Source organism: Oncorhynchus mykiss, chromosome 1, assembly GCF_013265735.2.
Source record: "Oncorhynchus mykiss isolate Arlee chromosome 1, USDA_OmykA_1.1, whole genome shotgun sequence".
Lineage (NCBI taxonomy): Eukaryota > Metazoa > Chordata > Actinopteri > Salmoniformes > Salmonidae > Oncorhynchus > Oncorhynchus mykiss.
The window spans coordinates 48,483,885-48,509,644 of NC_048565.1; the positions used below are offsets into that span (position 1 = coordinate 48,483,885).

The 25,760-nt window shown below is 45.1% G+C and overlaps 1 protein-coding gene across 2 annotated transcripts; it reads left to right on the forward strand.

Moving 5' to 3' along the window:
* Positions 1-25,760, forward strand: LOC110524291 (zinc finger C3H1 domain-containing protein). 2 transcript variants are annotated; one of them, XM_036979164.1, is made up of 35 exons: positions 1-921; positions 1,307-1,765; positions 1,930-2,090; positions 3,538-3,958; positions 4,171-4,394; positions 5,019-5,127; positions 5,344-5,435; positions 5,509-5,688; positions 5,986-6,147; positions 7,630-7,776; positions 7,955-8,070; positions 8,671-8,814; positions 8,909-9,083; positions 10,023-10,160; positions 10,426-11,061; positions 11,242-11,351; positions 11,469-11,600; positions 11,731-11,852; positions 12,042-12,143; positions 12,261-12,389; positions 12,613-12,793; positions 13,569-13,755; positions 15,107-15,298; positions 15,507-15,744; positions 16,030-16,135; positions 19,163-19,361; positions 21,024-21,118; positions 21,252-21,359; positions 21,616-21,720; positions 22,047-22,212; positions 22,388-22,488; positions 24,124-24,225; positions 24,450-24,489; positions 25,359-25,421; positions 25,577-25,760. In XM_036979164.1, exons 1-35 carry the CDS (start codon positions 390-392, stop codon positions 25,712-25,714), a joined length of 6,312 nt encoding a protein of 2,103 aa, XP_036835059.1. In that variant the 5' UTR covers positions 1-389; the 3' UTR covers positions 25,715-25,760. The 2 variants fall into 2 exon arrangements, with proteins under 2 accessions (XP_036835059.1, XP_036835055.1); XM_036979160.1 differs by having other exon boundaries at positions 2-921; positions 5,019-5,145.

Genomic DNA, 25,760 nt, shown 5'->3' on the forward strand with positions numbered 1-25,760 from the left:
TTGTTTTATTTATTTACTCTTTCAAGCATAGAATAAGGGAGTTATACTCCAGTCTAGTAGGTGGCGGTAATGCAACATTTATTGGATGCCAACCGCGGTTAAACCTCATCGAAGAAGAAGAAGTCCGCATACGTGCCTTTGGAGCTCCACCCAAGCGAGGCATTTGACGTGTTGCATAGCGTCACAAATTTACATCGGCCCCCCCTCAACTTCTGCGGTGGAACTTCCCCAGGCTTCAAGCAGAAGAAGGGAGAGAAACAGCGTAGTTAGCGTTAGATTCTTTAACGTTGGCGTAACAACACAATCATACATCCAAGTTTGTAATTGCAAACATATGTTGTACGTTTAAGTACTAGTCTAACTAAGGTAATACCTCATTACTCTACAACATGGATTCAAAGTCAAGCAATCGGACGGACGAAGGGGAGCTGGAAGACGGGGAGATCTGCGATGATGACACCGACGAAAAGGTGCTTATACAGCAGGATACAATGAGGCCTAGTAGTACGAACAACTCATCACGAAATACACGGAAATCGAAACCATCGGCGCGAAGTTTACCACCTCTTATGGGTAGCCAGCCTACAGATTTTCGACTCTTAATGCCATACAACCGCGGACCTCATTCGCACAGTCCCTTCCCCCCGAACCACAGACCGCAAAGCGGTCCCGATCGGCCGCCGCCACTGGGGCCTCACTGTGACCAGAGCCCACGTTCCAGCTTCTGGGAACGAAGTCACACAGCCCTGGGTCGATTTAGGCACCGGTGGAAACCAGAAGATGACGGTCGCGGGGATTGGGGACGAGGAGGCTGGGGAGACGGATGTGGTGGAGGGAGAGAGACTGGTTGGGTTCCCCCCGGTCGTTATGGGCCCGGAGAGAATCACAGTAACAAGAAAGAATCTCCCTCGAGAAACAAACGTATCCTTTGGTATTCATCTCATGGCATCTGTATGATTGTAAAGTGTGTGATGCCATGTTGCTGAAGGTAAAACCCTAACAAATGTAACCACACATTGTAACATATTTCTCTGTTTGGCTGTTGTACTAGCCTTGATTGTAGTTACCATATCGCCTCTAGCTAACAATATATCTGCCATTTTGTAACAGTTGATTTTACACAGTATTCCCCTCCCTGCCATCAATGCTCAATTGATTGGTAGCATTTTGAGTTAGAAACAAAACACTTTGTGCTGTTAACCTGGAAATGGATTTTGGATCTAAATACATGTTGCTATTAGTGTCAGTCTTTGTGTGTCGTAATCAAACTCATGAGTTGTGCATTTCCTTCACTTCATGAATTCAGAGAAGGTAATGATGGGGAGGAATCAGGTAAGAAACAAGCAGATGATGCACCACAACGCTGCCAAAACCGAGAATGGTGTCAACGAGAGCTTTGAGGATCTGCTCACCAAGTACAAACAGATTCAGCTGGAGCTGGAATGTATTAGAAAAGAAGAGAACATGGTTCTGAAGCCCGAAGAAGACCTGCCGGCTCTGAACGAGCCTGAGGTTTCTGCCAGTACTCCCCAGAACGGGCCGTTACCCGACACTAACAGTATTCCCGATGACAGCGCGGCGGAGGAGAAGAAGGTATTTCAGGCATTCAACCTCAAACCTCTACGACAGAAACTCCTCACTCCGGCAGAGATTGATGCGCTCAAAACTAAAACGGAAAAGAAAGATCCAGAGAAAGAGGACGGTGACACGGAGAGCGAAAGAGGTCCAGTTGAACCAGTTGCTACCCCGTTTGCTATTCCCAAAGGTGTGTACCAAAGCCACGCTGCAACACAAGTCTGCAGCGATGGCGACAGTGGTGGTAACAAACTAAGGAAACATTGTGAAGCAGACTTGATCATAATCAATGATGTATTGTTTTTCTCAGCCACAATGTTAAGACCCTGTTTGTGTTGTCTACTGACTATTTAGGAGAAGAGGAGAACAAGGCAGGGGAGAAGGACACGACAGCCTGTGTGTGCTGCCGCAGCAAATCTGAGGACCCGAAGGAAGAGGGGGAGACGAAGTATTCGAAAGTCGGTTGTGTGTGCTGCAGCGAATCATCAGAGGACTCCACTCCATCCCCTGTCAAGGTTGGCATCTGTTCAAATTAGGGCCGTCAAAGTTAAACGTGTCACGCGTTATTAACATGCTATCGGCGCACATTTCTACACCTCACATAAACCTTTTTAAGCGTGCGTGTTTTCGCACGGGCCTTTTTTTTTAGGCCCGAACACCACACGAAACGCGATGCTTGGGCCTTTACGTCGCTGAAGACCATGTGCCTCTAGCCCAAATCGCGTAAAGTTATGCCCAGTATTACCAGAGCTATGTTGTTGTTTTTTCTGCCTCTGTTTGTTTGCGAATGTGAACGTTGTTTAGCTAGTTAGTCATGTTACCTAGCTAGCGACCTGATAACTTTGACCACTGGTTAGTCTATGCACACATTTGGGTGGCACAGGAAAAATTGAAAAGGAATAGGCTACTCAAAGAGATTCTTCAAGAGTGGGGTGTGTGGGAGTATGTGAGAGTGGGGGGTGGGAGAGTGTAGGCCCATGTGTGTAAAGTTATCTGAACACTACAGATGGTTACAGTGTTTTCATAACATTGTTGGACAAGATTTAAAGCTCTTTGTTCTTTGTATCTGTAGAGACAGTTTTTTTTTTCTTCCCTATAGTCCCACTCATTTAGTATGCCTGAAGCTTTTGTACGTGGCGTTTTGTTAGGATCCCTATTCGCTGTTGAAAAGCAGCAGCTGCTCTTCCTGGGGTCCACACGCAACAAATTAAACATGAAATCATACAGAACATTAATAGACAAGAACACCTCAAGGAGAGAGCTACATATCTAGGTCGAATAGGGGAGAGGGGTTGGTCCGTGAGGTGTTGCTTTATGGGGTTTTAAAAAAAAACAAACAGGTTTGCTCTTTATTTGAGCAATATGAGATGGAACAGTGTGCCATGCAATAATGTCTCTATGTAATACGGTACGCTTTCTTGAATTTGTTCTGGATTTGGGGACTGTGTGTGTTGCACGCAAGTGTTATACGTAAACATTGATAAGAGGGAGTAGGCCTAATTAAACGTTGTGAGCATTAGCAGCTAGCTGCATATTACGGTGAGTTTTGTGTTTATGGTGAAAGGACTATTCAAACATTCTGATGTAGATCATTTTGTGTTTCCATCCCTTACAATCAAAACATAGTATGTCTAACTCAATATACTGATTCTTAAATGGAAAGATCTTTCTTTAGGGCAAACTTTGATCAAATTCTAAAGTTGTGATTTTTTTTGTCATTAACTCAATTCACTATTTTAATGGTTTGGCAGCCCTAGTTAAAATGGTTTATGTCAAGGCATTAGGCTTTATCTAGTTTAAAGTGGTTTAGTCACAAATATTGACTTGAGGTGTGGAAATGTCCATTGACACAATGCACACTTGCGAACGTTGAGTTGTATTGTTGTCTAGTTAGGATCCAGGTCATCTGGCACTTAGGCCATTCCAATTTAAAATCCCATTATAATTACCTCCCCCCTGCAGCCTAAAGTGAAGGGGAGCAATGAAGACGAGGAGCTGTCTGAGCTGCAGCTGCGTCTCTTGGCCTTGCAGTCAGCCAGCAGGAAGTGGCACCAGAAAGAACAGCAGGTAATGAATGCGAGCAAGGAAAAGATCACCAACGCCAAGCCTTCCCAGGAGAAGATCCCCAACGCCAAGCCTTCCCAGGAGAAGATCACCAACGCCAAGCCTTCCCAGGAGAAGACATCCAGCTCTACATCCAGTGCATCCAACCCAGCTGAAAGAGGCAGAGTCACCACCAGGTCTGCCTCCTCTGCTGCCTCGGAGAAGGCCAAAGCTCTGGCCAACAAGCCCCATGAGAAGGCCAAGGCTGGGGCTAAGCCTCCAGTGGAGAAGAGCAAAGCTCCGGTCAAGGGCTATCCAGGGAGGAAGATGGTCAGCCCAGGTGAGGAGGGCCTTTCTGCTTAGTCAGATACAAACTGTCCTCAATGTTGGCACCAAACGTTCCATGAAACTGACATTCTAGTCTTGGAACATTTGGTACCAAAATGGAGTTCATTAGATTTCTAAAGCTCAAACTTGAGTTTACAAAACTGCTTATGTATTGCTTAGGCTTTTCCCCCCAAAATGTCCCCCCTTTTGATTCCTGTACCCCAGGCTCGGTGGCCAAGCAGGCGTTCCGGAAGCAGCAGTTGAGGACCTGGAAGCTCCAACAGCAGAGAGACCAGGACGAGCTGCGGAGACAGGAAGAGGAGGAACGCCGCAGGAGGGAGGAAGAGATCCGCAAGATCCGGGATCTGTCCAATCAGGACGAGCAGTACAACCGCTTCATGAAGCTGGTTGGGGGCTCCAAGCCGCCACTGGCGCGCAATCCGAGCAAGGTAAGAGGGAGAGAGCGAGAGTTCTTGTCCAGAAACCCATCCTAGACCCTAGCCCAGGGGCGTAGAACTCACTTTGACCCACGGGCTGCATTCGGTCTTCAACGAGGTCCAGAGGGCCGCACTTAAAGTGTATTATATTTCCTTGCTGTCAAAATATAAATCCTCTATCCATCGCTTTGAATTGTTTCCTGGCTATCTAGCTTTCGTTTTGATGACTGTTAGCAATCAGGACAGAGTAAAGAGACTATAAATGTTGGTTCATTATCATTTTTACCGTTTCAATTTGGTTTTAGTCATTTTAATGTTTAAAAACGTTTATTTAATTTTTTACTCAAACCACTCGCAGTCCAGAATGCCCTCGCCCCTACTCCCTAGGCACATCAAGTAGCTTCGAAAGGATTGGATATGAGTATGTAATATGGAGGTGGCTCTACCTTGCCATCTGATATACTTGGTACATTTTTCACCATATTGCTTATAGCTATCCAATCGTTACAGATTGTGGTTATGTGGTTATGAGGCAGGGGCCAGTGATGGGGATCTGTGTCAGAAATTTTCATTTTCCCAGATAAGAGAAAGACTGAGAAAATGTTGGAAGTTAAAATGTCTATTTGTCCCCCTCAGTCCAGAGACAGCGACCACACTAGGAAGTCTTCTGGTAAACAGGGATTGGACACCTCAGGGAACCTTTACCAGTATGACAACTACGATGAGGTTGCCATGGATACTGACAGTGAGACCAATTCTCCGGGTGAGCGATCAGCTCACCTGCGAATGCACTCACAGCACGTTTCAACCTTTCTGAAGGTGTTATATAGAACCCATCCTACATCGTGGATAGATTGTATGTTGGGACATGGTCATCAATCCATGCCGCTTTTGTGATGTTTGACAGTCTTATTTCTGTCAGAATCTGATTGGCTAAAATTCTGTTCTTGTCTCTTTCCAGCATCTTCTCCAGTACATGATCCATTCGAGGTCCAAGGATGTTTCACTCACATGCCCATGCCTTTCCCCATGGACTCCCCTCAATACAGAATTGTACGTTCCACTCTAAACTCTAAACCATGCTGCTCTTACAAGTGAAACTAAACAGCTTCCTCTTTCTTTCCAGGATTTGGGTCAGCCGCGTTTCCTGTCCGTCATTCCGTCCGCGCCCCCTCCACCCTTACCCCCAATGCCCCCACCCCCAGATGAGCTAGAGCCGCCCCCCAAGCCGCCGTTCGCGGATGAGGAAGAGGAGGAGGAGATGCTGCTCAGAGAGACCTGCCTCATGTCCATGGCCAACAAGAAGGTGGTACTTCCTGCGGTACAACACTAGATGGCGCCACAGGAGCGTAAAGTGACATGCCTGTGTTATTTGTGTTGTTTTAGGAGTAGGTCATACTCTACAAAGTGAATTCAGCTCAACAGAAGGATGCATATTTTTCACTCTGTTAATTTCCAGGTGTTGAACAATGCTAATTTATCTCGTTACCCTGCTATATGAGATGGGCAACTCAATCATGATATTTTCCAATACTACAGCAAATAATTGTCTTTGAACAGGGCTTGGTGAGTCTGGCTTTAACAATGTCTTCCTCCCCCTTAGGAGATTACCCTTGACAGCGGCCCCCCCTCTCCCTCCCCCCTGGTCAGTCTGGTTCAGCCGGTGCCCATGAGCAACCGGAGTGTGGTCAGCCTCAACACAGCACCCCAACCACGAAACAAGAAGTACAGCCGCGGGCATCACCACCCCAGGCTCCCACTGGTGGTAAGGATAATAACACAATGGGGATAATATACTACAGGCTAATACATAGTTGTTACTGAATTAACCAGTTAACATGTTCATTTCCTGTTGGCTTTCCAACCAAACCTAAACATTTGAAGGAAATCCAGCGTTGGGTCAGTAACCGAAAGGTCGCCAGTTCGACTCCCCGAGGTGACTAGGGGGGAATTCTGTTGATGTGCCTTTGAGCAAGGCACTTAACCCTAATCGCTCCTGTAAGTCTCTCTGAATAATAGCATCTGCTGAATGACTAAAATGTACATTTCTTAAAACCCACAATGCCCTGAATAGCATCCTTTCTTTGACACTTTCAACCACAATATTCCGGATGGCATTCATCCTGTTCACCTACATTTATAAACACAGCCATGGAAGTATGTTGAAGCAACAAGTCAGTAGATTCGCAAATTAGTTTATTCTCTGATCATCTTGCACGTGCTGAAAATATTCATATTTTTGTTAATGTGCTATATTTTTGTTCAAGAACTACATATTCTGCTTCTTTTTTTTTTTTGCAGCTAAGTTGTGTAAAACAGGACTTTGGAAGCCACAGGTATCTTTGTCCTCAGTAATGCCATGTGATGTTTTCTTATTTATTTATTTATTTTTATTTTTTAATTTTACCCCTTTTTCTCCCCAATTTCGTAGTATCCAATTGTGTAGTGGCTACTATCTTGTCTCATCGCTACAACTCCCGTACGGGCTCGGGAGAGACGAAGGTTGAAAGCCATGCGTCCTCCGATACACAACCAACCAAGCCGCTGCTTCTTTAACACAGCGCACATCCAACCCGGAAGCCAGCCGCACCAATGCGCCGGAGGAAACACCGTGCACCTGGCCACCTTGGCTAGCGTACACTGCGCCCAGCCCGCCACAGGAGTCGCTGGTGCGCGATGAGACAAGGACACCCCTACCGACCAAGCCCTCCCTAACCCGGGCGACGCTAGGCCAATTGTGCGTCGCCCCACGGACCTCCCGGTCGCGGCCGGTTACGACAGAGCCTGGGCGCGAACCCAGGACTCTGATGGCACAGCTGGCGCTGCAGTACAGCGCCCTTAACCACTGCGCCACCCTGTGATGTTTTCTAAGACTAATGGCTTAGAACTCGCGCTGTTGACTGCTATAGGAAACACTCGTGGGTCCCTTCAGCAGGACATGTGTTCCCAATGACGCCCGGCCTCACTTGTGTTCCCAGAGCCCGTGAACAATAAGTTGAACAATAAGCTGAACAATAAGCTCATCTTCGACTGCATCCCAGGGCTCGTATTCACTGAGCGTCAAGAGTAGGACGGCTGACATAGGATCAGTTTTGCATTTCAGATCGTAATAAATAAGACAAGGGGGATCTGATCGTAAATTGACACTCCCGCTTTGCGATGAATCGATTTGGAGCCGTGAAGTCCGCGCCCGTTCCTCACCATGACCCATTTTTTAAATTCATACTTGTTATTGTTCCCCCCCCAGCTCCCGCGGCACAAGGCGGTGGTAGTCCAGCTCAACGGTTCAGACGACAGTGACTCGGACATGGAGACCTGCGGCAGCTCTACACGGACACAGTTTGTCTTTGGAGGCCTGGAGTTCATGATTAAGGAGGCCCGCAGGTCTGCAGAGGTATGTGTGTGTGGCCCAACAGTTTAGCCTCCAGGACCTCCCCCCAATGTATATGTGAATGGCAGAATTCTAATTTGAGATGCTTGATAAGTGTGCTAATTGTATATGATCTGAGGGGGACGGTAAGTTGATGCTTTTTTTTTCTTTTTTTTCTCTCGCTCTCTCTTTGAACGTCTAGGCAGCAAAAGCCAAACCGACGTCAGGGTCTGAGGAGAACGAACCAGTCAGAACTCCGGAGGCTCTATCCGATGCCAAGAAGGCTGAGTATCGTCTGCTGAAAGGAGAAATAGCCAGGTATGGTTTTCCCAGAAGGTGGCCTGACATAGTGACATTGCGCCTGGGTTGAAAAACTATCGATGGATACAACCATTCATTAACACGCCTAGCTATATTAAAGGCACCGAGGTGAGGAAGGATATTCCTTTAGAATGTGAATGGTGACACGCTATGGACTGCAAATGGTCCTTTCATTCATTATACCCGTGGTCTTGGAATTCCTTCCGAGCCAACCTAAAACACGACCTGGTGTCTCTGGAGGAGTTCAAAGGACAAATAGATGAACAGGTTGTTGCGACGTGTCGTTGCCACTAGTTTGCGTTGCCTTATGTAAGGAAGCATGTTTTACGTCACACACATTCCTGCGCGCGCACACACGCTGTTTGTTTGCTGTTGTATTTGTGCTGTTGCCAGCGTCTTCTGTCTGTGTTGTCCGTTTTTATCTTAGTATGTGTTTTTTTTATTTTATCTTGGCCCCCGTCCTCACAGGAAGCCTTTTGCCAGGCTGTCATTGTAAATAACATTAATAATAATTGACTAGCCTGGTTCAAATCAAGGTTAAAAATTAAAAACACTGACAAAAATTGTCTCACTGTTTTATTTGTTTTCTGACTGCAGTAGGGAGAAACAGAAGGTTCTGATGGACCACAGTCCCCGAGCTGTGTCCTCTCCTGCAGGCTCCGATCCCGATGTGGACTTTGCTGCCAAGGCAGCGGCCAAGCTACAGCTGACCGAGGCAGAGACCAACCTGACCAAACACAGGTGAGGCCCCCCAAAACACATTGGTATTTTCAGTAGTTGCCTCACATTAGGAAATTACTCTGACTTATGGTTTCTCCCCTCTCCCTCCTCCCAGAAACCTGCTCCTGAAGGACGACGGCATCCTGAGGCAGCTCTTGCAGCAGGAGCAGAAGAAGAAGGAGGCGTTGAAGGCAGCTGAGGCCAAGGTGGCCAAGCTCAAAGAACAGCTCCTGGCCTCGGAGAAGATTGTCAGTGCCAACAAGACCCTCCTCAACAGGCTCCAGGAACAGGTGTGTCAGTTAGGGAGGAACCCAGGGGAAGTGAAACTGAAAGGGAATGAAGTTTTAAGTAAACTCCTAGCTGAGAGCAATGAGTCGGATGGCTGAAGGTTTTAGTCAGTGGAAGGTGAACAGTGGAGTAGGAATTGTTTCTACTGGGAATGTTGGGAAGATGCCAAGCTACAAAGGAATGTCTCTGAAGGATACGGCGCATTTCATTCAATTCTTCTTTGCGTGTATATAGCAGGTGTGGTCATGCCTTCTCGTTGGCGGGCTACTGGGTGTGCTGTCTTTCACTCTCAACACACCTGATTCAGCTAATTAAGGTTCTGATGCGTTATCATACTGGTTGTGTTATGTTTTAGCTCTCATCTGTCATTTAGACGGAGTTGACCAAAATAAGGGACACCTTCCTAATATTGAGTTGCACCCCCTTTTTGCCCTCAGAACAGTCTTAATTCGTTGAGGCGTGGACTCTACAAGGTGTCGAAAGCGTTCCACAGGGATTCTGGCCCATGTCGACTCCAATGCTTCCTACAGTTGTGTCAAGTTGGCTGGATGTCCTTTGGGGTGGTGGACCATTCTTGATACACACGGGAAACTGTTGAGTGTGAAAAACCCAGCAGCGTTGCAGTTCTTGACACACTCGAATCGGTGCGTGTCAAGAACCGGTGTGTCTCACCTACCGTACTCCGTTCAAAGGCACTTAAAAATCTTGCCCATTCACCCTCTGAATGGCACACACACACACAATCCGTGTCTCAATTGTGTCAAGGCTTTCAAAATCCTTCTCATCTACACTAATTTGAAGTGGATTTTAACAAGTGACATCAATAAGGGATGATAGCTTTCACCTGGATTCACCTGGCCAGTCTGTCACGGAACGAGCAGGTGCTCTTAATGTTTTGTTTCCACCCTTTAACGTCTGTCGCGTATGTTCCCGCCCTATAGGTTCATCGTGTTCAGCTCCGCGTGTCAGTGAAGAAGAGCCACAGCTTGAAGCTGCAGAAAGAGATGGTCCAAGCCCAGGCCGCTGCAGGCAGAGAGCCAGGGGGTCAGAAACGACGCACGGACGTCAGCCACCCCTCGGTGAGCATCACAACGTACCCACCCACACTACTATTCCGGAGCCCTTACTTGTTGTTTGATAAATCATAGAAATGTGTTCAAGGCCTTGTCCAGTGGGGCAGAACATCGTGAATTGCTTTGAAGTGGAACATGTGTGTTGTTGGACTTGTAACACCATTTTGTTTCGAAAGTCTTCTCCCATTTTCCTTTCAACTGCACACGACCCATCCATAAGTTTAGGCCCGTGTTCTCTAAACGGTCTCTCTGCCCTGCCTCCATTCTACAGCCTGCGAAGCGTCTGCGGGTGGAAGTCTCTGTCGCCCCCCGCGGGACTGAGCGCCACTTCGCCGACCTCCTGGCCCAGAAGCAGCGTCTGCAGCTGCTCGAGTCGGAGTACGCCCTAAAGATCCAGAAGCTGAAGGAGGCCCAGGCCCTCCACAACCGAGGAGCCGTCCCCGAACCCCCGCCACCCCAGGCCACCTCCACCCCAATCCCCAGGGCTCGCCAGCCCAGTGCCCCTCCCACCAGCCCCTTCCCTTTGCCCCAGCCATCCCTACATGACCTCACCCAGGATAAACTCACCCTGGTCAGCAGTGAGGATATCACTGAGACTGAAGACGGCGACATGGAACCCGCCACTGCAGCAGTGCCCTCCGCCTCCACCCAGAGTGTTCGCAGGCGCTCTTTCAGAGAGACGGGCGCCTTCACCAAGCCTAAACTGGAGCCCGGTGGGACTGGACTGGTCAAGGATTGTCCAGCCAAGTCAGCCAAGGTGAAGGCCCCTGGGCCTGGGGAGCTGTTCTTAGGGCTGGAGGTGGAAGCCCTGCAGACGATGGACAAGCAGCAGGCCAACCTAGGAGAGCTGCTGCTCGGGGAACTACGGGCGCTAGGTGGCACTGTGGGGAAACCTCCAGCTGGGAAGGTAAAGCATAATATAACTGGAACCTACTCGCGCTGACTTCAAATGACCTTTTGTTTTGATTTTAAATGCTACTTAGTTTTTTACTGTACAGTCTCTGGACTTGCATACAACACACACGTCCTGTCCGGAACTGTGTTCCGTTCATTCTCCATGGTAAGACTGACATGTTTTAATGTTCAGGTGATAGAGGTGGATGTAGACATAATGGCTGCCCAGTCAAGCCGTGCTGAGCTGAAGCCTGTCCCGTTCGGACAATATCGCAGCCCTCTCCTGGTCTTCAAGTCTTACAGGTAGGTGGCTACTTCACTGCTAGGCATATCTCCCAATTACACATTACTAGTGCTAAGAATGACCGCATCCTGCTTTCAATAAGAACTTTTTCCTCCTCTTGTTTTTTTTGCCTTCAGGTTCAGTCCGTACTTTCGGACCAAGGAGAAGTTATCACTCAGCTCTGTGTCTTACAGCAACGTTGTGGTGCCCAAAAAGTGTTTCTGCCGCTTCGACCTCACAGGCACATGCAATGACGATGACTGCAAGTGGTAAGTCGGTCTTCTTAGTGTGTGTGTGTAAACATGCATGTGAGTCTGTATTCATTTCTGTTTCATTGTAATCACCCCGACTCATTTGGGTGATCTGATGTTGGGTTTTTTTTCTTGGTCTGTTTTCTAGGCAGCATATGAGAAATTGCACTTTCGGTGGAAACCAGCTTTTCCATGATATCCTGTCGTACAACCTGGCCTTGATTGGCTGCTCGGAGAGCAGTACTACTGATGACATCAGTGTTGCCACAGGTAACCGAACCACACTGCATCTGGCAATATTAAAATGCCATTGTGTTTAGAATTTATGGATTTGGCGATTTTTAAATAATGAAAGTTATAAAATAAAATCTTGAACCTCTTACTCCGTGATAAATACATGTTTGAGGCTTTCACTGACAATGTTAGTTGTGCCAATGTTGCTTGTGTCCCTATTTTCAGAAAAGTATTTAAAAAAGCTCTTTGGGACAAACAAGGATCGCATGGGAATGGACCAGAAGGCCGTTCTACTGTTGAGCAAAGTGAATGAAAGCAAAAGACATGGTGAGTTATCCTTCCTTTTGTTACATCTCCTCTTCACTCAACAATATCTTTCGAGTTTAAGGAACCTACCCCACCATAGAAGCATTCTGACTCTAGTCTAACTCGTGTTGTGTCTAGTCCCTCCCTTCACCACGTGTAAAGATCTCCGGAGGTGGAGGCCTCAGCCCGCTCGCCAGGCCAGCCCAAGCGCTGGGGACGACAGCGGGGACGAGTGTGCAGACGCCAACCTTGGTCCGGTCAAATACGGTGAGTCTCGGTCAGTAGGTTCATCTCCCAACAACAAACCACAACAGACGAGCAGAATTACAACTAATCTGAAGCACGGTGTAAATGGAGGCGGCACGAACACAGCAATTGCTCCGCTTCAATTGCGCAGAACACAACCGTTTGAGTGTTGATCCCGGAGAGTTTTACCTTTATCCTTTTGCTGTTTGTCATTTTATTTTTTTACATTTTATCCTTGTCATAGACGGTTTTTCCAAGAGGAGTTTGTCTGCTGCCATGGATGTGTGTGTGACCCCAGACGACAAGCGTTACTTCATTAGTGAGACTGACGACATATCTAACCTGGAGACCAGTGTCCTGGAGAGCCCCCGCGACGCACAGCTGTGGATCAAACTGGCCTTCAAATACCTCAGCCAGAAAGAGACGTAAGTGAACCCTCTCGTGTGTCTGTGTATGTATGACCCTCGACTCAAGTCATACTCAAATCTGGATCTGGGGTGTTAAATAGTTGTTGTTTTCTTGGGTGATGTATGTGTATCAGATTGGATATGTATTATACAGTACCAGTCCAAATGTTTGGACACACCTACTCATTCAAGTGTTTTTCTTTATTTTTACTGTGTAGAATAATAGTGAAGCTCTAAAAAAGAAAAACGATGAAATGACACATATGGAATCATGTAGTAACCAAAAAGTGTTTAAACTAATCAAAATATATTTTATATTTAAGATTCTTCAAATTAGCCACCCTTTGCCTTGACAGCTTTTCACACACTTGGCATTCTCTCAACCAGCTTCATGAGGTAGTCAACTGCAATGGATTTCAATTAACAGGTCTGCCTTGTTAAAAGTTCATTTGTGAAGGAAAAGCAGCCAACAAGTGCTCAGCATATGTGGGAACTCCTTCATGACTGTTGGAAAAGCATTCCAGGTGAAGCTGGTTGAGAGAATGCCAAGCGTGTGAAAAGCTGTAATCGAGGCAAAGGGTGGCTACTTTTGAAGTATCTCAAATGTAAAATATATTTAGATTTCTTTTAACACTTTTTTTTGGTTACTACATGATTCCATATGTGTTATTTCCTAGTTTTCAGTAAAGAAACTCTTGAATGAGTAGATGTGTCCGAACTTTTGGCTGGTACTGTATGTTTTGTAATGTAACGTGATATGATATAAGTATTGTATTATGTTGCTTCCCTGTAGCTCCGTGGTGGAGTGCCTGGATGCTGCGCTGAACACGCTGTCTCGTGCCCTGGAGGACAACCGGGACAACCCCGAGATTTGGTGCCACTACCTGTCTCTGTTCTCCCGCCGCGGGAAGAGGGACGAGGTGCAGGAGATGTGTGAGATGGCTGTTGAGCACGCCCCCGACTACCAAGTCTGGTGGAGTGTAAGTCCTCAGTCGATCTTCAAGGCATTCCTAGTCGATCACCAAGCATTTCTGTAGAAAAGCCAACGATAAAAGCATGAAGGCGGTAGGTGCACTTGATTCAGAAGCTCTGCGCACCGGGTAGGCAAAGTGTTGGCATTTTGAACAATCTAATTTGTCTGAAAAGTCCGACTACCCGGCAGACCTGGAGGTCTGTGGCTCAATCGAGTGCGCCTACTGCGCTGGCCAATCAGATGGTTCAAATCGATGCACCTACCTACAGCTTCCACAACCCCGGCCACAGCAAAGTTTAACACTAGCCTACGTGAGATTTCATTACTTTTAAAACCATGACCAGGGTCAAAGAATACAACAAGGAGCTGCTGTTAAAAAAAATATGTACCCTTTCTTTATTTAACTAGGCAAGTCAGTTACCAAGTTCTTATTTTACAATGACGACCTAACCCGGACAATGCTGGGCCAATTCTGAGCCGCCCTATGGGACTCCCGATCACGGCCCGGTTGTGATACAGCCTGGGATCAAACCAGGTTCTGTAATGACCCCTCTAGCACTGAGATGCAGCGCTTTAGATCGCTGCACCACTTTTCAGTACTGTCAACACTGTTTTTAGTCAACACTATTACCGAACATAACGTGCTTCTAACGACTTCCACTGCAGCCGCAATGAATGAGTAGCCAAGTGTATCGATAGTCCAGCCTTTAAATAAAATTTGAAAAATCATTCTTAGCAGCTCGTCTATTTTAATATTGCGGAGTAGGCCTATTTCACTTTCTCTGGTCATAGGAACAACATTAATTTGTGCACGAGACAGACGCAGTCCGACTCGAGTTTTGCCATCAGGTGGAAGACAGGTCCCCTCTTTGGTCTGTTTCACAGGAGGAAAGGAAGGAGAGAGCAGGGACCGTGAGAGAGCGGGACCCTCTGCTATTTTCCCTCCCTCCGCTGAGACTAATGCCGTGTTTAAAACAACTGGGAACTCTGAAAATAATGAGATTCCGATTGGGGGAAAATCGTTTTGAATGGTCATCCAACTCGGGCATGTTTCTAGAGCTCTGACTTTCCAACCTGAAGATCACCGATGTCAGGATTTGACCTTGTTTTTTTTTTCCAGAGTTCCCAGTTGTCTTGAAAGCACCATGACCATCATATCCAGTCAAATAAAAAAAACTAGTTATTTCAATTTACGCTCCGCTGTGCCTTGCAAGTGCTACACCAACTGATCTATTTAGTTATCAAAGCTTGAGTTCTGAAATATAAACTGGTCTGAGAAGAATAATATTGGCAGGCCAGGCATGTAGCCAATATGCTGTTATAGTGTATTAGGCCTAAACTAACCCCCCCCTCCACAGTACTTAACCATGGAGAGCTCGTTTGAGGGGAAGGACTATGTGTGTGGTCGTCTGCTGCAGTACCTACTAGACTGTTCTTGGGCCAGTGGTTTCTCCGAGAGGCTCTCCTTCCAGTTGCTGGAGTCTCTACTCTACAGGGTCCAACTCAGCGTGTTCACCGGCCGGCTACAGAATGCCCTGGCCATCCTACAGGTAAGCAGCTGCGAAGAAATAACCCGAGAGCGCCAACAATCTAGCTGCACACATCAATTCTCAGGGCAATTCCAAGTCGTATGGCATCTTTTTTTTCCACCATCAGGCCAAACCTATTTAATACCTCTTGGATTAGCTACTGCTGCACAAAATGCACAAGATGCTCAAGGGCAAACAATCACCTCTCTGGCGTCCCTGTTCATTCCAGAATGCCTTGAAGTCGGTCACTGAGCAGTGCATTGCTGACCACCTGACCGCGAGTGACCGCTGCCTAGTCTGGCTGTCCTTCATCCACCTGACAGAGTTTGACCGCCTGCCGGCTAGCTTGTATGACCCGGCCAACTCCAACCCTTCCCGGGTGGTAAGCACAGAGTCCTTCGCCCTCCCCTGGAGAAAGCCGCTCGACGTCCGCACCGAGCCTGACACGCTTATCGCTGTGTTCGAAGGTGAGCCTTCACCATCGCCACGGTTCAACGACTCGCATGGAAACTGTCTGTGCTTTTTACAGGTCTCCTACTTAGCTTTTTCACCCAGTCTATAAATGTTCACTTTGTCCACCGTTACTCATGGTACATGTAGTTTGCTCGCAAGCATAAAAATGTTACACTTCCAGTTCGACTATTTCCCACTCAGTTACTTATTACATTTTTCTACAATTACTGCCACATTGATGTAAATGTTGTTTACAGCTGAGAGCGGCATTGATTTCATTCTTGTTTTTTCAACGCTAGATGCAGTACGTCAGTGCACAGACCAGACTCTGCCTCCCAGTGAGAGAACTCTGGTCTGTCTGCCTCTATACACAAACCTCATCGCCTGCTACAGCCTGCTGGGAAAGTAAGCTCAACACTAACATTTTGCTAGCTAGGGGGGAAGAGTGTGTGTGGCCCCCAATAAAATCTGTCTATACCGCTGGGCGGTATACCATATTTTACTATATACAGGTATTGATGCACAGACCGGTATGGGTTTATACTTTACCTTCTATAATGGTATTTCAGTGTTTGGTTTGATAAATGTGATACGCAACTTCCGACACGTGTAATGGTTTTGTTTTTGCAAACTGAGCAAAAATATAAACGCGACAATTTCAACGAGTTACAGTTCATATAAGGATGTCAGTTATATCAGTCAATTTAAAGAAAGGAACTAGCCCCTAATCTATGGATTCCACATGACTGGGCAGGGACGCAGTGATGGGTGTGTCTGGGAGGGCACAGGCCCACCCACTAGGGAGCCAGGCCCAGCCAATCAGAATGAGTTAATTACAAACAGAAATACTCATCAGTTTCATCAGCTATCTGGTTGTTTAGGTCCTGGGCTGCCTTTATGGTAGCGAAATTAACATTCAATTGTCTAACAACAGTTCTGGTAGACATTCCTGCCGTCAGCATGCCAATTGCACGCTCCCTCGAAACTTCAGACATCTGTGGCATTGTGACAAAACTGCACATTTTAGAGTGGCCTTTTGTCCCCAGCACAAGGTGCACCTGTGTAATGATTGCGCCGTGTAATCGGCTTCTTGATATGCCACACCTGTCAGGTGGATTATCTTGGCAAAGGAGAAATGCTTACTAAAATGGATTTATATACATTTGTGCACAAAAGGAGAGAAATAAGCTTTTTGTGCTTATGGAACATTTCTGGGACCTTTTTATTCCAGCTCATGAAACATGGGACCAACACTTCACATGTTGCGTTATATTTTTGTTCAGTGTAGTTTATGCGTTTGCTACTTGGGTCGTCTCTCTCCTTCTGCATGCCACTTCCCCATGTCAGTCAAGAAGAGTAGAATTGCTCGAGCACTTGGTTTAAGTTGAAAAGTATAAAACGATCAGAATGGAGAGAGCCCCATTTGAAATCACTTATAATGTACACTAGATGACAAAGTATGTGGACACCTGCTCATCGAACATCTTATTCCAAAATCATGGGAATTAATATGGAGTTGGTCCCCACTTTGCTGCTATAACAACCTCTACTCTTCTGGGAAGGCTTTCCACTAGATGTTGGAACATTGCTGCGGGGACTTAATTCCATTCAGTCACAAGAATTAGTGAGGTCAGGCACTGATGTTAGTCGATTTAAGCCTGACTTTCAGTAGGGTTTTAATTTTAATTTGACTATTTTCTACATTGTAGAATAATTGTGAAGACAAACTATGAAATAACACATGGAATCATGCAGTAACCAAAAAAGTGTTTTCTATTAGAATTTCTTCCATGCTTCACAGCTTTGCACACTCCTGGCATTCTCTCAACCAGCTTCACCTGGAATGCTTTTCTAACAGTCTTGAAGGAGTTCTCCCATATGCTGAGCACTTGTTGGCGGCTTTTCCTTCACTCTGCGGTCCAACTAATCCCAAACCATCTCAATTGGGTTGAGGTTGAGTGATTGTGGAGGCTAGGTCATCTGATGCAGCACGCCATCACTCTCCTTGGTCATATATCCCTCACACCACCTGGAGGTGTGTTGGATCATTGTCCTGTTGAAACACAAATGATTGTCCCACTAAGCGCAAACTAGATGGGGTGGCGTATCGCTGCAGAATGCTGTGGTAGCCATACTGGTTACGTGTGCCTTGAATTCTAAATACATAGGCAACAGTGTCACCGGCAAAGTACCCCCACACCATCACACCACCTCCATGCTTCATGGTGGGAACCACACATGCAGAAATAATGTGTTCACCTATTCTGCGTCTCACAAAGACACGGCGGTTGGATCCAAAAATCCCAAATTTGGACTCAACAGACCAAAAGGACAGATTGCCACCGATCTAATGTCCATTGCTTGTGTTTATTGGCCTAAGCAAGTCTCTTCTTTTTATTGGATTCCTTTAGTAGTGGTTTCTTTGCGGCAATTCGACCATGAAGACCAGATTTCATGCAGTATACTATGAACAGTTGATATTGATGTGTCTAACTCTAAAGCATTTATTTGGGCTGCAATTTGAGCCTGAGCCTGGTAACAATAATGAACTTAACCTCTGCAGCATAGGTCATTCTAGGTCTTCCTTTCCTGTGGTGGTCCTCATTATAGCCAGTTTCATAGCGCTTGATGGTTTTTGCGACTGCACTTGAAGAAACTTTCAAAGTTCTTAATTTTTCTGATTAACTGACCTTCATATCTTAATGTAATGATGGACTGTTGTTTTTCTTTGCTTATTTGAGCTGTTCTTGCCATAATGAACTTAGCCCTATTTGGTAAAAGACCATCTTCTGTATACCACCCCTACCTTGTCACAACAACTGATTGGCTCAAACGCATAAGAATAAACAATTCCACAGATGAACTTTTACCAAGGCACACCTGTTTATTTGAAATGCATTCCAGGTCCACCTCATAAAGCTGGTTGAGAGAATGCCAAGAGTGTGCAAAGCTGTCAAGGCAATGGGTGGCTACTTTGAAGAATTTCAAATATATAAAATGTATTTTGATTTGTTGAGCACTTTTTTATTTGTTCGTTGCTACATGTTTCCATATGTGTTATTTCATAGTTTTAATGTCTTCACTATTATTCTACAATGTAGAAAATAGTAAAACTAAAGAAAAACACTTGAATGACTAGGTCTCCAAACTTTCGACTGGTACTGTAGATAGTGTTTGCTACCCTAGGTTCATGAACTACTCATAAATATTTAACTTTTATTAAAAATAACATAACATTTTGTCAAATAAGTTATTAAAATATCATGACATTTTGGTCTTATCGCCCAGCCTTACTTTTGTGTTTGGACAAGAAAGGTCTTAATGTGTGTGCGTGCGTATGTGGTTTGGTGGCTGTGTGTGTGTGTGTGTCATTAAACGTTCTACTAATATCTACTTGCTAGTCTTAACTTAAAACTGACTTGCACCCCGTAGGTACGATGCGGGCCTGGATCTGTGTGAGTCCTTGTTGGCGCTGTGCCCGCAGTCCTGTGTCCTGTTAGATGCCCTGTCAGGGCTCTACGTGGGGAAGGGGGACTGTGAGCAGGGTGTCTGCGTATGGCTACGGGCTCTGTCCCAGTGTCCATACAATGCAGAGGTCTTCTACCACACTTGCAAGTTCTTTATGGCACAGGTCAGTCTGTCTGTTTTGTGGGTTGGGTGGCACTCCTGGTCATTTCAAATGTTATATATCCCTTTAGAGTCGATTAAGAAGGGCATTATCAATTTACATGTATGACATCATTTTTGTGTTTTTTTGTACTAAGATTCTTCATGACCTAGCTAACCTTACAGTGCCTTCAGAAAGTGTTGATACCCCTTGACGTATTCCATATTTTGTTACAGACTGTATTCAAAATGGATTAAATATAACACATTCTTACCCATCTATACACAGTAGCCCATATTGACAAAGTGAAAACATGTTTTTAGGAAATGTTGCAAATGTATTTAAATTTCAATACAGAAATATCTCATTTACATACGTTTTCACACCCCCGAGTCAATACATGTTAGAATCAACTTTGGCAGCTTTCTGGGTAAGTCTCTAAAAGCTTTTCACACCTGGATTGTACAATGTTTGCATTTTGTTCTTTTTGAAATTCTTCAAGCTCTCTCATGTTGGTTGAACATTGCTAGACAGCCATTTTCAAGTCTTGCCATATATTTTCCAGACAGTTTAAGTCAAAGTTAACAAGGCCATTCCGGAACATTCAATTGCGTCTTGGTAAGCAACTCAAGTATATTTTCGGCCTTCGATTATTATTCTGCTGAAAGATGAATTCTTCTCCCTTTGTCTGTTGAAAAGCAGACTGAACCAAGTTCTCCACTAGGACTTGCTTGCGCTTAGCTCTATTGTTTCTTTTTATCCCCCCAAAACTCCCTAGTCCTTGCTGATGACAAGCATGCCCATAACATGATGCTGCCACAACCTTGCTTGAAAATATGAAGTGGTATTCAGTGATGTTGAATTTGCCCCAAACATAATGCTTTTTATTCAGGACATAATTCAATTCTGTTACGTTTTTATTGCAGTTTTACTTTAGTGCCTTACTGCAAACAGGATGCATGTTTTGACATATTTTTATTATTTTCACTTTGTCATGTTAGTGGAGTAACTACAATGTTGTTGGTCAATCCACATCCATTAAACTCTGTAACTGTTTTAAAGTCACCTGTGAAATCCCTGATTGGTTTCCTTCCTCTCCGACAACTTAGTTAAAGGATGCCTGTATCTTTGTAGTGACTGGGTGTATTGATACACAATCCAAAGTGTACGGTAATTAATAACTTCACCATGCACCAAGGGATATTAGATGTCTTAAAAATAAAAAACATCAATAGGTGCCCTTTGCAAGGCATTGGAAAACCTCCTTTTGTGGTTAAATCTGTGTTTGAAATTCACTGCTCTACTGAGGGACCTTAAAGATAATTGTATGTGTGTGGTTCAGAGATGAGGTAGTCCTTCAAAAAAGCATGTTCAACACTATTATTGCGCACAGTGAGTCCATGCAACTTATGTGGCTGGTTAAGCATTTTTCTCTTCTCCTGAATTTGTTTAGCCTTGTCAACGAAGGGGTTGAATACTTGAATCAAGACATTTCAGCTTTTCATTTTGAATTCATTTGTAAAAATGTCTAAACATAATTCCACTTTGACATTATGGGTATTGTGTGTAGGTTAGTGGCAAAATCTCAATTGAATCCATTTTAAATCCAGGCTGTTACACAATAAAATGTGGAAAAAGTCAAGGGTGTGAATACTTTCTGAATGCACTGTATGTGTCTCTGAACAGGAGAAGTCAAGTTGCATCACTCCTCTGTTCCGGGAGTTTGTCCTGTCCTTCTGTGATGGGGAGAGAAGTGAACAGAAACCTGTGGATGTGCTACGGTAGGACATTTCCTCCCAGAACTTAAGCAGGAATGAGTGTCCTAACTCTTAACTTTTAAAAAACCAAGTTGCTTCCTTTTTCGTATATGGTTAAATGTTCAATGAATTAATGCAATCTCCATTTCTTTTCAAGGTCCATCCTTGGTATTCCAACAGAGGACATCCTAAGAGGCCCAGTTATCAAAAAGCAACTTCAAGAGCAGCTTAGTCACCAAAAGCCTTACCTGAACCTCGTCCACTGGTAAGTGTGCTGTGCTGTGATAAGCCGAGCTGACCCTGCCCTACACATAAGCCCAGTTCTTAGTCATATATGGCAGTTCAATGCACCATCGTTAACTTTTACCGGTAACAGTTTATAATAAGGTTACCTTTTCATAATGGTTTTTAAAATTGGGTTATTCATTCATTCATCAATACAATAAAACATGACAGTTGGGCTTCCTGATAAGTCATTTCATACAGTCCGAGACGGTGTTTTCTGGTGTCTTGTCTTGCAGTCTGTGGCAGTGGGTGCACGGTAGTGTTGGGGAGGCGAAGGATGCTTTCGAGAGAGCCCTGGGAGCCGTAATGCAGCTAAATGTCCTTCAAAAGCTATGGATGGAGTGAGTCAAGTCTTACAATGTCTTACAGCAACTCGTCCCATGGGATGAAGGGGCCACATCTGATGAGAGTCGAGCCAGATCTAATGCTCCTTTATAGCGATGATAAACAGACACATACAATAAAAGGGTTCTCAATTGGGAGCACAGGCTTTCATCTGGATGACTTTGCATCCAATCAGAAGGCCTGACCAACTAACCAACCACAGCGTGGTTGGCGGCTATCCTCCACTCAGCTTCTGACAGGGGCTGCCTTAGCATTGGCAAACGTCCAGGTGGGGGTGGGCCCAGAGACCTAACCTAACTAACCTTTTTACTGTTCTCTCCAGTTATCTCCTTTTTACCAGCAGTAAGCTAGCTGGGAGCCCCTCCAATGGCAGAGAGCTCCGGATGTTATCAGACCTGGTCCAGCGTTGCCTAGTAACTGTCCCTTCCAGGCTGGAGGTTCCGTTCAGCTCGGCCCAGTACTGGAGCTGCTTCAGATTTCACAACAAGGTAATGGAACCGCAACTGGACTTGTCTTCACTCTGACGAGTGATCAGATGAGACCCAGTGACAACAAAAACAATCCAGAGAGCCAGTGTTGATCAGAAAGGGTCTATGAAGTTGAATCCTTTTGTTAGCATTTGTGGTATTTGAAATGTGCAATTGCAATCTTCTCCACACTCAGGTTATGTTCCACTACTTGCGCTGTCTGCCCCAGTCCCAGCACCCCCATATCCTGGAGAGACTAAAGTACACCATGCCCACCAACGCTGAACTGGCCCTGAGGTACCCAAAGCACCTGACACCACCTCACGACACTACCAGCCTAAACCTGTTGTAAAACTAGTCCCGTTTGCTTTGACACGGACAGAGGATGATAGAAGTTGGAATATATTCAAGTTGGAACTGTTTTAGAGCCTTGTTATTGTTGTTTAATCTCTGTTAGTTACTGGTTGTGGAATCTACAGTGCCTTGCGAAAGTATTCGGCCCCCTTGAACTTTGCGACCTTTTGCCACATTTCAGGCTTCAAACATAAAGATATAAAACTATTTTTTTGTGAAGAATCAACAACAAGTGGGACACAATCATGAAGTGGAACAACATTTATTGGATATTTCAAACTTTTTTAACAAATCAAAAACTGAAAAATTGGGCGTGCAAAATTATTCAGCCCCCTTAAGTTAATACTTTGTAGTGCCACCTTTTTCCACCTTTTGGAAGACAAATCTCCGTCCCGGTCTTTTGCAGACTCCATCAGGTTTTCTTCCAGAATGGTCCTGTATTTGGCTCCATCCATCTTCCCATCAATTTTAACCATATTCCCTGTCCCTGCTGAAGAAAAGCAGGCCCAAACCATGATGCTGCCACCACCATGTTTGACAGTGGGTATGGTGTGTTCAGGGTGATGAGCTATGTTGCTTTTACGCCAAACATAACATTTTGCATTGTTGCCAAAAAGTTCAATTTTGGTTTCATCTGACCAGAGCACCTTCTTCCACATGTTTGGTGTGTCTCCCAGGTGGCTTGTGGCAAACTTTAAACAACACTTTATGGATATCTTTAAGAAATGTCTTCTTGCCACTCTTCCATAAAGGCCAGATTTGTGCAATATACGACTGATTGTTGTCCTATGGACAGAGTCTCCCACCTCAGCTGTAGATCTCTGCAGTTCATCCAGAGTGATCATGGGCCTCTTGGCTGCATCTCTGATCAGTCTTCTCCTTGTATGAGCTGAAAGTTTAGAGGGACGGCCAGGTCTTGGTAGATTTGCAGTGGTCTGATACTCCTTCCATTTCAATATTATCGCTTGCACAGTGCTCCTTGGGATGTTTTAAAGCTTGGGAAATCTTTTTGTATCCAAATCTGGCTTTAAACTTCTTCACAACAGTATCTCAGACCTGCCTGGTGTGTTCCTTGTTCTTCATGATGCTCTCTGCGCTTTTAACGGACCTCTGAGACTATCACAGTGCAGGTGCATTTATACGGAGACTTGATTACACACAGGTGGATTGTATTTATCATCATTAGTAATTTAGGTCAACATTGGATCATTCAGAGATCCTCACTGAACTTCTGGAGAGAGTTTGCTGCACTGAAAGTAAAGGGGCTGAATAATTTTGCACGCCCAATTTTTCCGTTTTTGATTTGTTAAAAAAGTTTGAAATATCCAATAAATGTCGTTCCACTTCATGATTGTGTCCCACTTGTTGTTGATTATTCACAAAAAAATACAGTTTTATATCTTTATGTTTGAAGCCTGAAATGTGGCAAAAGGTCGCAAAGTTCAAGGGGTCTGAATACTTTCGCAAGGCACTGTATTATTATCTAGGTTAGTGTTATAACTGCGGCTCCGGTCTTATTTTGTTGTCTAGGCTGTACTCTCCAGACGATTAGGTTAGATTTTTGTTGTTGTTGTATAGGTTGCTGTATCAAGAGTGGCAGGACGGAAATATAGAACATCTGAAATTCCAGGCCAGAATGTTGAGCAGTAGCATTCCAAACTATCTGGCCAACTGGAAAATGTAAGTCGAAACTTTCTCCTGCGCTGTGAATTATTTATTATAAGGTGATTCTCTTTCTAGATGGTTTCTCACTGTTTTTTTCACATACATATTTTTTTCACATCTCACTGCCTTTTTCACATACAAACTGCCGCTTCTGTCCTGCTTCAATCGCAGCTTTGAAAAGCCGCTGCACTTGAATTGCGGGAATAGCTGACAGGCTTTTGTGCTGTGTTTCTCGGCAGAGCGATCGCTGTGGAGAGGGAACTCAAGGAGCGCTCCGAGGTGAGTTAGAGGGGGGGTAGGGGTGGGTGGGCAGGGTGCAATGAGCGAAGTGGGTAGGGGCAGTGAAACAAGGAAAGACTAGTTGGGCAAAAATAGAAGCGCGAAAGACTGGTCAAGGCTCTACGCTGACCTTTTTTAAAAGGAGCACTAAGTTGAAAAATTTAGGAGCACACAAATGTGGAACCACAATGAAAAACATTTGACGTAACATGCTGTTTTCTTTGTAGTAATGGTGCAAGCATGATGGTCATGAATCTGCACTCAGCGTATTCTCCATGGGCTGCGGTACAGTGAAATAATCATTGCAACAACTGGTGCTCTTCGCACAGCAAAATATTTCAGTGCATATGCGAGTAAAATGGATTCACTGTAGAGCCCTGCTGGTAAGGGAGTGGATGGGTGAAGGTTAAAGTTTAGGGAGAGGGATATGACACGGAGGGAGATGAGACAGTAAGTTAGCAGGGGGAGGTTTGGATGTACAGTATATCATGTATGTTGCTCTGTTAACATGTTAATGACTCTGCTGCTGTCCCAACCTCTTGTCAGTGTTTCTCTTTGCATATTTACCTTGACCCAGCTGTCCCATAATCTTCCCTTCACTTTGTTGTAATCTATTTCTTCCCTACAGGCTAGTGTCAGTGTTCGCCACAATGTAATGTATGACAGTTAAAAGGCTTACAACTGACGTTGGGGACAAAATGGAATGTTTGGATTTTGTTGCTCGGTAACAGTTTGGTCTATTAGAGACAAACTAAACTAGTTGCTAAAACCACTGACCTCATTCCACGCCCCTTCTCCTGTTTTGTCCTTGTCCTCCGCTAAACTGACATGTGGATCCTGCGTTTGGTATTTTTGTTTGTTTTTTGTAGGTCCGGCTTCTTTATCAGCAAGCCCTGCAAAAGCTTCCACTGTGTGCCACCCTATGGAAAGATGTAATTTCCCTCTCAGTTACTATCTCTCTGAAACACACACACACACACTTCTCAACAAAAAAAAAGTTAGTTTTTTGTTCCACCTGGGAGATAATGCACGCATGTTCACCTACCCCCCCCACCCCCACCCCCCCCCCTCCTCTCTCCCTTTCCAGCGCCTGCTGTTTGAAGCTGCGGAGGGAGGTAAAACTGATAAACTGAGGAAACTTGTTGACAAATGTCAAGAGGTGGGAGTGAGTCTAAGTGAGCCCCTAAATTTAGTCTGGAGCAAAATGGAGGGAGAGGATCACTGAGGATAACCACCCCCACCCCCTCAAAAAAAAAAAAAAAAAAAAAAAA